The 15,211-nt window shown below is 40.4% G+C and overlaps 1 protein-coding gene across 1 annotated transcript in view; it reads right to left on the bottom strand.

Moving 5' to 3' along the window:
- Positions 1–4,172, bottom strand: part of cdh2 (cadherin 2) — a 60,677-nt gene extending 56,505 nt beyond the window's left edge. Inside the window, exons 1-2 of the mRNA XM_022757900.1 lie at positions 3,883–4,172; positions 2,012–2,120 (exon numbers count right to left, since the gene is read on the bottom strand). Of these exons, the coding sequence (XP_022613621.1) occupies positions 2,012–2,120; positions 3,883–3,942 (169 nt within the window). The 5' untranslated portion in view covers positions 3,943–4,172. The remainder of the gene's footprint in view (positions 1–2,011; positions 2,121–3,882) is intronic.
- Positions 4,173–15,211: the final 11,039 nt, after the last annotated feature.

Below are 15,211 nucleotides of genomic sequence, written 5' to 3'. Positions count from 1 at the left end.
CCCCCACTGCATCTCTGTGCACATTTGGGGTCAAAAGCAATACAATATGAGCAAAGGAGTCATATTACTGACACCTTACACAATCTAGTGATATTATTACGCTGATGCTCTTGCAGATCTTATTTCAAATAACTCCTCCGACAGACAACTGGTGACCACTCATCAATAATCTAAGGAGAAGTTTACATACCGGAATTAGTGACCTGGTTATTTATAACATGGTCAAGCCTATGTGTTCTGTTCTAACATGTTCAGACTTGTATGTTTAATAAAATGACTCCATCAAGATTTACTACATGTCTTCACTCACTATTCAGGAGAACAATTGACCAAGTTAATGAAATACTAGGAAATGTGAAGTATTAGCAGCTACATGCAGCTATAGAAGCATACATTTGAAAAAAAACCCTCTGCTCCTGGTCAGAAACAATATTCTTAAACAGCATGGTGAAAGCAAAGTTGAAAAACTTTGGGCATACTCTCCACACTGTGGAGGCTTTGTCTTTCAAAACATGCCACAGGAGCTTTTCATTAGAGAATGCAGTTTCATTAACATCATCCCATGCTGCTGAGCCCTGCTGCATTACAATGACACAGGAGTGCCCCTCTCTATCAAGGAAATCTCCACAGAGCAACAGCTCGCTGGGGGAGGGGAAGGCAGAGAAAAGAGGAGAGGGGGTAGTGCGGGGGGCAAACAAAAGGGAACCTGATTACCCCCGGTCACGGCTCATCCACAAGCCAACAGAGGGAAATCCATCACCTGCAGGATCAAACGGAAACTTGTGCACAAGGTAAAGCCCAGTGAAAGCTGTACCCACCCATCTAAGCACTCTCTTCCCTCTCTCCTTTCTTCTCTCGTCATTGCTACCTCCCCCTCCACCTCTCTGACTCACACCGATGGCAGCGTGCAAGTTCTAGGCACACACTGTGAAATCTAACACAAGTGAGAATGTTTTCTGGTCCAAATGACCTCAAGGCTCTAACCTCTCTAATGGCACACTGGTGATATGTTCCAGTTTTATTACCGTCTGTAGGTTTGCATACCGTTTCACGGTAGCTGCATCCTCATTTTGCCAATATTAAACTCCAAAGAGCATTGGTCATGCCTGCGGCAATGTAATGGACTACTGCAAAAAAATAATTATTTTTCACTTTCTTGTTTGCACCAGGTTATATGTTAGAAAAAATAAACCTACTACAACTGGATTCCCAACAGAAGGACTACTGATAAAACAAACATTTTGAAAGATGCGTAAATTGCTGTTATTACTGCCACTGAGTGGGCTTAGCTGTAGATGATTTCATTCGGGCACATTACTATATGATTCTCATAGGAACCTTTAGGCATTCAAGTGTTAAAAGTAACAGACACAAAGAGTTAGCATATGCCTTAAATCTGTACTGATGTTAAATTAGGACAAAACAAATGCATAATTATGCTATATGATAATGGAAATAATCCAATGCTCCAGCACCAGGCATGGAGTGTTTAATAGCCAAGTTATTTGCTTGATTAAAGTCGCATAAGTATTCAAATCTGTGTGTAATTGATTTTTATTCATTGCAACAGGAAGTGTCCCCAGTGCAATCAACAAAGTTTTCCTACTTTTAATGACAATGCCAGCCGTTAATATTCATTGCAACAAAATGCAAATTGCAAAAACTTTTTAGCTGCAACGCATGATCTTGTGTTTAGGTGTAACAATCTGCTTATGTTTGTGTCTGCTTTGAAAGAGAAAACAGCATGTAAGCAAAATGGACTGGAGCTTTATAAACCTGAACCACATTGGAGTTGGTTTACAAGGGAAACTACACAACTTGCAATACCACACAACTACACCAGAGCTAATTGTTTAAATATGTCAAGCTTGTTCTGATCCTCCCTGAATTGTAACACACGGAGGCAAGCACGCACAATTGATGCACATGCTGACACATACGCACACTCAATCAAACACAGACATAACAAGAATCCACCACAGAACAGCACTGGGAATATTTCTCCACTCACCGTTGAAAAGGGGCTGTCCTTTCTCTGTGATATCTGGCACAACAACCTTGTATACATCTTCAGAGAAGCCTGGCCTGCATGGTGTGGTGCCCCTGCCCTCTGCTGCAATCTGTGATGATGGGGAGAGAGAGAAGGGGGGTGGGGGGGTGGGCGTCCAACAATGAGTCATAAATCAACCTTCAAAAATGCACCCTGTTGCCTCTAAAACCCCTTGGTCACGTTCTGAAGTCCCCACAGTTGTACAAAAGCATCTGTTGTTTTTATAGCAGGGACTGCAATTAGGATAATGAGGCCAAAAGGGTTAAGCATTAGCCAAAAAGCACGGCTAGGCAAGAACAAGCTCCATTTGTCCCCCTGGAGGGGCCCAGGCACAGGGTAGGGTTATAACCAACGTTCTCGGTCGGCCCCTCTGATCAACACACTACTCTGGACAAACACTCCACTTTGAAGTGCAGGAACAAGGGAATAAAAAGTAAATGCTAACGATCCACTGTTGTGGGAATAAACATCTATGTGTGAGTGTCTGAATAAACAAGAAATAACAACTGCTGATGTCTAAAGAAGCTGCAAGACTATGACTGTGATCAATACAGTGTCTTTTTATGCCTCCTTTTGAAAAGGAAAACTGTGCTCAGGGTGTCAACACAAAAGATTTAGGGAATAACAGGGAGTTTGCAAAGAAAAAAAAAATCTTTAAATCACTGGGGCTAGTGTTTCCATAAAGCGGGAATCTAGCATGAAAGAAAGAAATCACTGGCAGTGAGAAATCACAGACAGACCATATCTGAAGAAAACACTCTGGTGTCCAGACATGTCCAAATATACTCAATCACACAACCTCAGCATTGATTCAGCTCTTAGCAACAGAGGCCTGGCCTTATTTCTTTGCATGCACTCTCAAAAGAATGTAAAACGAGAGGAGTCCTGCTGAAAAAGAGCATTGTGGGTATTCGTGCCACTTGCCATTCTTAATCAGAGGAATTTAAATGGAAAATGCATGCAGAGGGGAGGGGGAATTCTGGGAATTCTAGCACGTTACAACAATGGCACCAGGATTTACAATATTCTTGTTTTAAGTGTCAAAACACAAGTCAAATCCTTTTAACCAACTATTTCAGCGGCATTGTTTAAAAGTATGTGGCCGCTATTCGCTGATGCTCAGTGGACACAGTTTTAACAAAGTAACCACATAGTCAAGAAAATAAATTGTTTCCACAAAAGCACTACATTAGGTTACATAGACAGCTTCCATTCTTATGATTGGACAACAATCATTATCCTATCACTGCTACGTGTACTTAGGCTATACATTTAACCAGTACTACAGCAATAATGTACAGTAGTCTACTTTTCATTGTTGCTCATACCGCGATTTTACCAGAGAGGCAATTAGCTCGCCAGGAGGGGGGGACACGCTGCAGCAATCTACATAAATATTAAACCTTAACTAAATATAACCAAGTAAGAACTAGGTTAATGTGGGGCCGCATCACCCAACTTCCACACAATAAAAAATTCAGTTATATGAACTTAAATAAGGCGAAGTCATTGTAAATTTAAATTATCCGACCTGAAATGATTAATTTAAGTGTGCGTAGTTGGGCTTTTTTTTAAACAACGCAGCATCTCGTGACCGTTTGATAAAAAAGAGCCGTTAGCTGGTAATCACAGCCCGTGCTAGTCCTACTTTCTGGTGATTTTTCTGTACATACAAAGCAGTGTTAAACAAACAGTATGTCGTGTAAAGTGCGTGTTGGAAGGCTAGCAGCTCGACCGCGGGCTCGTAACTCAACGAACAGCATCGCCTCCGCAAAAACAAGCCTCTAAACTGTCCGGTGTAACTCTGCTCGAAACCGCTGATGTTACATTACCTGCAGTCCTGCCAAGACCGCCAGCAGAAGCAGACCGCTACCCTCGTGTAGTGAGTACATTGGTACGCCCGTAACTGCTTAATTTCCCACTTCGGAATCCGCGTAGAAGAAGAAATAAAAAAAAAAATAAGGAAAAATTTAAAAAAGAATATCCTTTGGCTCAAGTGTGGCTGCGGTGAAAAGCGTCCCTCTCTACGACAAAGGCAGGAGCGGCAGTGGCAGCAGGAGCGGTGGTGACGGCGGCAGCATGTAGCAGCCTCCTCCTCTGTCTACCCAGTCAGTACTGAGAGAGAGAGCAGTGCCTGGTACTGAGGTTGCTGCTGCTCCCTCCCATCCAGTCCAACACAAAAACAAAAAAGAAAGCCCCGGCCACTAGTCTACAAACCACCCATCTCACTGTCTCTCCCTACTGGTCACACTGCCAATTTCACTGCTGGGACGGAGCGGTGGTCTCCTGTGTTAACCGTCATCCCAAATGACAGAGTATTATGATTTTCACACACAATAGTAATGTATGTTCACAGTCCGGGGTAGTAAGTGCTGGTTTATGCTGGCTTTATCATACATTACGGTATATATTTTTTTTCCCCATTTCCATGACGTGTGTAGTCATTTAAAACATTTATGATTATTTTATTTTATTGTCAGCCTAAAAAGGTAGGTACTTTCAAAACTGCTAACAGGGATTTAATATTCAGATTTAAACCTTATAATACCCATACAATCCAATTATGATATTACTCTTATATACTATGCAGCTATAAGCTATCTTTCCAGTCAGAATTTAAAAAAAAAACAAAACTCTACTTTTACTTCCTTACTCTGAAGGAAAATACCTTATCAGCTGATTACAACTACGCCCTACAGTACTTCAACATTTTAAGGTCAGTTTGAGGTCGCCATTTATTTGCTTAGCGTCTGGTTTCACTTACTCATACACCTTATATTAAAACGAGACTCTCACCTAAGGCTGACAGAAATACAAAGAAAGAGAAATGATCAAAACAGACATTCCTGTATGTGAATATCATAAAACGTATATAAATCTCACCATTATCTACAATAGTTCATTTGGTGGAGATTGTTAGTCTTGTAATATTTTGAAGTTACGGCTGAAATGGTATCACTGTTATTTCAGCTCATTATACACTGGGTTGTATGTACATATATGAGCTATTGTTTTTCATTTAAATTCTATGGGTATTAGCTCCAGATTCCTCTGAGAAAAATGCTTTTTGAATGTCATAGATGTCAACTCATTCAGGATTCAGTCAGTTGTCTCTCATCTTGCATAAAGAGCCCAGACTCTCTATTGATCATTAGGTGAGGGATTTTGATCACATTGCCCCCAGATAACTGCTGTTTACGGTACGTTTGATCTTAAGGATTATTAATTGTCAATGCTTTTTTGTATGTGTGTGTGTGTGTGTGTGTGTTTCCCTCACTCTCTGTCTCTGACACACACATACAGAATATTTAGCCACACGGTCTCCCTTACCACTGCCTAACAAGCTCACTGTTTCACAAATGACTCGATCACTATGGAATTTTGAATTTTGCATTCTATTCATTCATCTTCACTTAAGCCTAGAATTCATAAGTAAAGCTTTTTTTCATGTACCATTAAAATATGCAATGAATAATTCTCTTACATTATCTTCTCATGTGATACAGCCTGATGAAGGTTAAATTACCTCGGTTGTGCTGCTGACACCTAATTAACTATCAAGAGAAGGCTCTATGGAATAGATTGCATCTGTGATACAGAGATATTTCAGTTCGGCAGATGAGAAAAATACTTATTCCATCTCCAAATAATAAACAAGTGCTGACTTTTGGTTCACCTCCTCCTGGGCAATCTGTTGTTTTCCAAGTTATTGGCGTTTTGAGGTGCAGGCAAGTATGTGATGGGAGTGATGCTGCTTCCCTCCTCCTACAAATCAAACCATCCGCCCCTGAGAGTGTGTTGTAATCCTAAACAAACAGTAAGCACTATCACATCCCACTTACAGTCAGCACACATACACAGGAAGAGAGGGCTGAGTAGTTTTTGAAAGTGCTCACTTCACGTCACTTCACACTCTTGTCATTGATTAGCACGCCTTATCATCCGTGTTTTAAAATAATTAGACTCGTCTCTTTGGTGGAAAAGAATACTAACAAAAGGCAAAAAAAAAGAAAGTGTAACAAAATTAAGATGACACACTTAGCCCATTTAAAGAAGTCTATTGTGGACGTGGTTTCCCGCTGCCAGTTTTCCTCGCAGCTATTAAGAAACATGACAAAATCATGTTTTTACCACAGGCAGTCAAATTCAATGGGCGCTTCTTTTGTTTGCTGTGGCAGAACTGGGCAAGAGATCAAACTGAATGACCTGTTGATAATTGATATCGCATTTTGTACAAATTGTTAAATTTATGTAATCTAATCTAATTGAGAGTGGGATCAAAATGCTTCATCTCTTTGATTAATGCAGAGGCGGTTATCTTTCATCAGTACTTGTCTAGGCAGGGGAGGGGAGGAGGCGTTAGTGGGAATCCAATTTGGACTTAGTGCATTCAATCAAACAATATCATGTTGCACAATTCATAAGACTAGTCTGATAACCCTGAGAACTCTGTGCGCAGCATATACCTGAATTTCTTTGCGTGGTCTAAAATGTGCATTCAGAGGCGAAAATTTACCATCAAGGTCGCTGTGCAGTCTGTGCTTAATATATTCTAAGGTCTATGCTAGGTGTGTGTAGACAGATAACATTGTTTTGCAGGCATGTGTGACACAGCCGTATGATGCATGTTGGTTGTGGTGCTGACACTGCGGTTGACTCTCATAAATGCAGGTGTCTGAGGGCTCTTTGCCTGGAGGAGCCCTTGATTTTACACCTTTAACTCTGCACAATTGGATGCAGCGTGGAGCACTGCAGCACGGTGGCCTTGATGGCACTGGAAGAAAAATGGACGAGGTCAGCAGCACTTTCACATCCGCCGCACTTCTTCATGCTGACTTTGTGTTGATACAGGAATATCATACAGTTCGCCATCCGCTCCCACGTACTGTAATGCAGAGCGCAGTCATTTCTAGTCAAAGCCAAATATAGATGACAATATTCAGTGACACACATGCACACAGCCTATTTCTGTTGAATTTATTGGCTGCTCATAAAATTGACAGAGGCACCGATGCAGTATTTTGAAATGACACTGAGCCTCCACAGTCAATCAATAAGGGAGAATCAAGTATTCTCTGTTGGTATAAACACACATATTTTGACCCCTCTCAACAGTCGGCTAATTACCCTGTCATTGCCAATCCCTTGCATGTCAAAGGTTGCTTTGGAACAAATTATTCAGTGGAAAGGAGCAACCTAGTCCTCGAAGCCATTATCAATTCCAATCAAGCTTCATTGTGATGCATTCAATAAAGGATCTCTAAGGACCACAGTAATGCTCTGATTATTCTCCTCTCATGCCAAATCGGCTCATTCAGTCTTTTATATCCTTTGAACAATAGAGCCAAATAGAGTCGTGTATGTATTAGGGCGCACATACACATATAAGTATAAATGTACTGTGTGTATCTGTGTATGGATGAATCTTATCTGCTTACTTGAAGTTGTTTCTGGCTTTCACAAGTATTTTATAGCAAGGTCACAGAATGTCATCTTCCACAAATATAAAGTGTGACATGTTTTAGACATGAAATATTGCGTGATTACTTTACTGAAAATCTGCAACCTTAAAAGGGATCTGATTATATTGTACTGTATGCAAAGTGACAAATGGTGACAAAGACATGCAAGAACATTTCCGCTGAGCATTTTCTCTGTAATTTTTTGTGAAAAGACGTGTCAGTGAAGCAGCTTGGTGCCACCCCCTTGTCGACAAATAACGGCAAAACGCTGCTTTGCAAGCTCTGGCAGCAGCTCTGGCAATCTCTGCTGTGTCACAGGGCTCATGCAAGAGTCTGTCCCAATTTAGGGACTGGAATTTTTGCTGGGGGCCACATGTGCCTGCTGTGTGCTGGTGTGGCACACAGATCTAATAGTGATTGATTGCCTGATTAAAGCAAATTGTGTTAAACTCCAGAAAAAAACCCGAGGAGAGAAGAAAGCATCTTTAGTTAGTGATGCAATAAAAGTGTGGCTATTGATTTTGGCACATGTGCAAAATGGCAGTTGTCTTAATTATTTATTGTTCACTTGTTATGCTGTATTTTCTTTCAAGCAAACCACATCCAAAAGGTTATTTTGCATGTTTTCCTGTTCATCATTTCAATTCAAAACTATATCAATGAATATCATAAAATCACTGAATTTGTTTTGGACAAAAACAGGATATTTTGGGCTCATTTAGTTAGTGACCAAGTATGCACCATCCTTACAAAAACACAGCAGTTATATAGCAGTCAACAACAGCGGAAGTGAAAATGTAGAGCCATGCCAGTGGCTCTGTGAGGCTGTTCTTAGACGCCGCTGTACTTTGAGCTAAATGCTAATGTTAGCAATGCTAGCAAGTATTATGTTTACCACATTCACTAGCATAGTTTAGCTTGTTAGCATGCTAACATTCGGTAATTAGCATCAGATCTTTGTCAGCACTTAACATGAAATTGGCCAATGAATGATGGCGCTACATGGAAGGTCAGGGCCTAACCAGTGATTACAGTTTATTCTGAGGGAGACATGAATGTCTGTACAAAATTTTGTGACAATGGACAACAGCTGTTGAGACATTTTACTTAAAACAATAAATGTCAACCACATGGTGGCGCTATAGCAGACGCCATGGGATTACAGAAGTCATTACGAAACGTTGGCTGGGGACCATGAATGTCTCCATAAGCTTTAATGGCAGTTCGTTTTTTAATAGTTGAGAAATTTCAGTTTGTACCTCAGTGGCAGAATGAACAACAAACCAGTATTACTATCCACAAAACCAAGCCATTAGTATGACCTAAAATATTTACCATACAAATTGCTGAGGACACAGTAAGAGAAAGGAAGTTTGTTTTTCTCTCTCCAGCACGGAATGAGAAAATAATAAATGGCTGTGGTGTTGTTATCTGAGCTTTCAGAAACTGGAAAGTTTTGTTTTAATAAATAGCTTTATCTTCCGTACATGATAAGTGAATCAGTCAAGTGCTTGCATTCACACACACATACACACAGTCACTTGTACTTACAAGTAACCCTACAAGTAAACAATTTAGAGTTGTTTAGAATAGCTTTTTATTATCAGACATGTTTTCAATCAGTGCAGAGCCATATTCCACATGACACCAAAGACGTACAGAAAAACCATGATGCCTCAGCGACAAAGTGACCTATCACACTTTTTTCCCAGTCTTCCCTTGCTGTTATCCTCAGCATGAACAAAGTCGACATTATCATTATCACAGCTTTCAGAGTGAAATATTTTCTCTGTAATATAAAAAAAAAAAAAGAAGTCAGTATAGATGCCTATGGAGCTCTTTGCCACCCGAGTGCCTCTTTGGTGTCTTCAGTATTTGCAGCTCAAAATTTATTTCCCTTTATCACCATTGATCTGCAAGAAGACAAGGTCTCTGGTCGTGACAGTCTGGCCTGTCTGATTTAGGAGTGGGCCAACAGCCTGTCTGAGCACATGGAGCCTGGATGGATTTATATGAAGGCTGTTTCTGCTGCTGATCCACCACCGCTCCCTCCTCTGTCTCAGACCGGGCTTTCTTATCAAGAGCTTAATTTTGGAGGCAGTCAGGGAATGAGTCACTTTTTTTTTTTTTTTTTTTCCTAATCACAGAGGTAATGAGATTGGAGGTTACTTCTATAAATGCTTGAGTTTTTGGTTATCCTAATGTTTTCAGCTGGGAGAGTTTAGTTTTCACATTTATTAGATTGCTTTCATGCAAATGGCGGAGAGGCCTGATTACAAAAATGTGTTAATAATTACTGTGGGTTTAAGAAGGTGGCAAATGGCCGTCCTGTCAGATTGCATAAAAAGGTAGCGTGTGTTCATTAGGATTATAATCAAGATGTAAAGTACGATAAAAGACAATCTAGTTAATATGCCACCACAGCAAATGAAACATGGATTATAAGAATGTCTTATTATTGTATGTTCTCTTTATAGCCAGTTTATCTAACACATACTGTATGTAATATCTAAATAATGTAGATGGCAAAGCTCTTAATAGACAACAACTATATTAAGGACATTATCCGTTTTACAGTAGACAATTGTGTTGATTTGACACAAGATACTGTGTTTTAATGAGATTAAAATATGATCTGAATTCATGGTAATTGCCTCAGTGCCTATTCCAACACACTTGCCTGTGGGTATTAGTATCTATTTTTTTCCCTGTCAATGTGAACAGGATTATTATCTAGTGCATACTGCTATCTCCACAGCTCATTAGCAGTCAGCAGGTTATCAGAAGCTTAAGATGATGTTTTTCTTTCATTAATTCAGAAAATAATAATGCTGTATTTTTGATCCGAATCAGATAATTGCTGCAATATAAAACACCTACATGCCAACAATATGGCGCGTTTAAAATTCACTGTTGCTGCTTGCATTCCACCTGCATTCACTTTCATTAAAGCAAAGTCCTGCCATCCATAAAACTAATAATTGAAATTGAGAAAAGATGAATTCTTTGAAAGTGGAGTGCTGTTGTATTTGTGTTGTATTTTTTTTTTTTTACCTGTGTAGTATAGACAGTGGTGCAAACCAATAAGCAGACAGGATTTATACAACTTGGAAGGGCATTTGCGGCCAAAGCAGCAGATGTTAGTGGCAGGTTGCTCAGAGCAAAGGGTGCTTCATTTGGCTCGCTCAGGAGGTGATCATGAGACATATTGCCTTTACTCTCGCCCTCCACACAGCCACATGACTGCACTCTTCACCCGCTGGGGAATTCAGCAAGACTAATATCAAAGGGTCAGTACTCTCAAAAAAATATTTTATCCTAATATCTAAAATTTATGGATTCTGATTGTATATAAAATGCTGAATAACAAGGTTTATGCAATATAAATCTAAACCTGGTTATTGTGCATTTAAAACACATTGGGTTTTATTATATAAATCTCATTCTTACTTGTTTTATTTGTGTTTGACTGACAAACATGCATCACATTAAGTTTATTATGTTGTTGCAATTAAAATACATATATCTTAAATATTAGGCTGAAATGAACAGTTTTTTAGCGACAATATCTCATATGATATCAAAAGCTCCTCATGGGCAATATAACCTTATAGCTGTGCTTTATTTGGTTAAAGTGAAGCAGAATTATGCATCAATGTGACTCACACAGTCCAAACCTCTCCAGCATGTCCCACACAATACTTTTCAAAACTCCCATGAATCGCGAGCGTAGCGGTATTCAGATGTGTCTTTTTTAATATCAAGCTTTGCACATTTGAACACCCTCACATGTGTCACTGTGGCAAGATGTTTTATTTACTCTCTGGTATTTTCACAAAAAGTCTCAAGGATCACTTTTTGTCTCAGTCTGTGCTTTTTTAGCCGCTCAATTCCTCTCTCACCTTCCTTGGTGTCTAATTGGGTTTCATTGATTTACTCCTCCATGATGCTGGCTTGGCCAACTCTCTGCTGACCCTGCAAAAAAATATCAGCCTGGCTGTCTAACAGGCAGTGTTCCGGCTATATATATATATATATACACACACACAGACACACACACAGACACACACACAGACACACACACACACACACACACACACCACTCCCAATGCAAGTGCTGAATGATTGTTTCAGTGAGCTGGAAGTGCGTCAACCTGCCGCTGCTGTGGCCCCCACAGCAGAACCATAGATTAGCGTTGCACTGAAAAAACAAAAAGGCTCAAGAGGGGTGGGGTGGGGAGGTGGGATGTTTGCACCCACTGCTCAGGGACTCTCATACGGTTGTAGAGGGGGTAAAAGTGAGGGGCCAACTGGCGGTCGTCAAGAGGCCCGGGGACACAGCCACTCATCTGTGCCTGAGCAGCCATGTGTCACCTTGAGCTCTCTGGAGGAGGTGTCCGGACACAAACCTGCTCGGCCAGACGGGGTGTGAAGAAGGAGGCAGGATGAAAGCAGAGAGGAAGTGGAGCTGGCTATCCAGCTTTCCATATGTGACATCTGTGGCTCAGTGGATGAGGGAGAGCTAAGCAATAACTTGAAGGAAATTTGAGCAGAGAGTGAAAATTAAAAAAAAAAAAAAGGAAAGAATACACTCACCTTTTCAATTCTCCATACAGCAATAGAGAGGATAAGAAGAAAAGGATGTAATACAGACAGAGCTTTGATACCAACTGTGTCCTCGTTTCCTCCTCTCGACTCCTGTCCCCCTTCTGCCATGCATTATAAACGGCTGATTATGACAGTGACAGCTCCTCAGGTGTGCAGTATGCTAGATTTGTTATTCAGCTCACAGGCATTGCTGTCCCTCCCTCTTACCACCTGCACTGGCGCGCACACACACACACACACACACACGCGCGCGCGCGCGCGCGCACGCGCGCACGTCCGTATTGCTCACAGCTGCTGTGTCAGCGGGACTCTGGAGCCAGAGAGAGGGGGATATTACATGAATCAGCCTCACACAACTGTTGTATTCACAGTGCTATGATCCAAATTCGCAGTTTAAATTGGGCTTTTATTGTCTGATTTAGATTTTTATGGGCGACTGGTGTTTTCATGAACTCAGATTTATTCAATTTTAGACACATTATTACATGTTAGTGGACAAAATGGGCAGATTTGCATCCGAGGAGCACATTGTAAGGACAGCCTGAAAAGCAGGTCGTACAATGCATTTTCTATCCAAGAGTGCCATGAGGCCACAAGACATGACAAAAGATTATATGTACTCTCCTGTGCTGCAGAAATGTCCTATATCAGTATATTTGACTTGTGTAATTATTTGTGAATGTGGGCTCTGCTAAAAGATATTGTACAAATATTGAATGCATCACATGCTTAGCATATTTTATGTTTAACGCTGCACTAATCAATAGTTTTATATGAACAATTGATACAATGAATACGTGTAATGTCAAAAGCGTCGCTGAAGAATCATCACTCATCCAGTTGCACTTAGCTCCGCAGAGTGTTTTAGCTTACAGTTTCGGTTGACTCTCACCGCTCATTAACCTCATTTCCACCTGCAACAGGCTGCTATTTTCTGCAACACAAAAGCACCGCACAGCTGACAGACAAAGTTGACAGTTTCCTGGTGCACAATACGAAGCATTTAGCAGCAAAAGGGCCAGATTTTTGCAGGGGTTGGTGGATACCAGAACAGAGCTTAAAGAAGAATCAGTATTGGACCCACATTCATTGGGGTGTGCAAGACACGACTCCAAATGAATGCTAAAGTTGCATTATCTCTGCAGGATATGTACATAGGGAAGTGTTTGTTAGCACATTAGCCATAATGGTGATGATAGTCAGTGATTTGTTATGCTGTCAGAGGCCTAAAAAGGAATCAGTTGATGAGTTACTTCTACTTTAAGCTGGATCTAAATCCACACTGAAACAGTCATTGGTAACATACAATACTTTTCTGGGCCTGTTGCTTGGTGAATATGTGAAGTGAGGTCACCTTGAGATTTTTCCAGCGCTGCCACATGTTTGGTAGTGGAATCACATCACAGTGGAAATGCTTCACAGAAAACATCAGTGGTTTTGTCATCAACTCTTCTAAATCTGAAAGCAAGGGCATCTTCATAGCCTCACTGGCTACAATCCCCAAATTGTAACTGGCCAGCTAGATATTTGACTGTAAGTCAAACGGAAAGTTTTCGGGGGGTGGGGGGTGGTGGTGGTAGTGGGGGGTGTGTGTGTGAAATGGATAAAGCAATGTATGTATGGTACTTCTAAATTTCAAAATGTAAAATAATTGTGTGTTCAGATATCCTGATCATCACAATTTGGTATCTAGTGTATGTACTGTACTGGTATCTCACAATGAATTTTCACTTTAAAATTTTCAGTGGGGTCCAACAGTCTGAGACCATGTTCCCATTCACAGAGGAATTGGAAAGTGGTCCACCATCTGCTGGTGTAAACAGTTCCCAGCATCCAATTTTCATCTCCCGTTGCAGTACTTTTAGGGTAGAAAATGAAATCAAAGGGCAAAGATGTCGAAAAAATGCTGTGTAAAACAAACATGGTGAGTAGTAATAATTTCAAGGCATATTAATGAAGAAAAAAAAAATCACATTCCTGAGGTGTTGATTTTTGAGAAGTCTCCTCACATGGCATTTCTTGAAGTGCCTTTTATTTCAGCACAGCCCATGGCTGAGCTCTCTAATTTGCTCCAGCTTTGGCTTCACTCTACCATGTAAATGCAATCAAGTTGCTGACAAAGTATTTCTGTTGGCAGAGCTGCCGTCTCCCTTCTGCATAAAAAAAAGAAATAAGGAAAGAAATAAATAAGTAGGAAACTGATCTAAAAATAGAAAGATTAATCACTTTGCCAGGCTTCGCTGTGGGAGGCAGTAACTTACAGAAGGTTAAGACTTCACCTTTTAAATTCACATCGATCTCATTGAGTTGGTCATATTTGTGTTTCTCGATTCACCATAAGTATTTTTAACCTAATATAACTTGACAAGGTTAATTTTGTGCAGCCCAGTGTACAGTAAGACAGACTGCTGACCTTTTGACATACAGATTTGCAGTCAACTTTTAATTAGGTTCCCTGTTCACTTCATTACTTTGCTTTTCTAATGCAGGCAGATTGCAAACAGCAGATATATTAGACGTGATGTAACCTGAGTAGGTTAACCGAGCATTGCACCCCCTACATTAAGACTGATTGCCCAACCTTACACATAAAAAGGTTACATCAACCTTCAATTAAAACCGTCTTCACATTTCTCATACTATATGGAGAGCAGTAATGTAAATGTTAGTTTAACGGCTGCTAGGTCAAGAGCTGAAATGTTAATGCCCTGGTGCCTAATTTACTTTGTTTCCTTGAGGGTCAGAAATTACTTCTCATAAACGCATCATTACGCTTGAATTTCAGTTCTGCCTTGAGGGCCAAATTAGACAGATGTCACCTTGATTGGAGGTTGCTGTTCCAAAGTTTCAGCTTCATAGGTCGGGACATGCAGCAATAATCAATATGCAGTTATAATTGCATGTTTTGACATGTATATATTATTCTAATGCCATAAGCAACATCGTACAAACGAGACATAGGAGGGTTCTTTGTTTTGTTTTTTTGTTTCAAATCGACTGTTTTAATCAGGGGCAGACCTAAAAATGCATAGGAAATGTAGATATTATATTACAGATATGACCAGCTGTTATTCTGGGATGTGGGCACTCT

The sequence above is a fragment of the Seriola dumerili genome, unplaced genomic scaffold, assembly GCF_002260705.1.
Source record: "Seriola dumerili isolate Sdu_G_001 unplaced genomic scaffold, Sdu_1.0 BDQW01000291.1, whole genome shotgun sequence".
In the NCBI taxonomy this organism is placed as follows: domain Eukaryota; kingdom Metazoa; phylum Chordata; class Actinopteri; order Carangiformes; family Carangidae; genus Seriola; species Seriola dumerili.
This window is presented reverse-complemented; position numbering and strand designations above follow the sequence as displayed.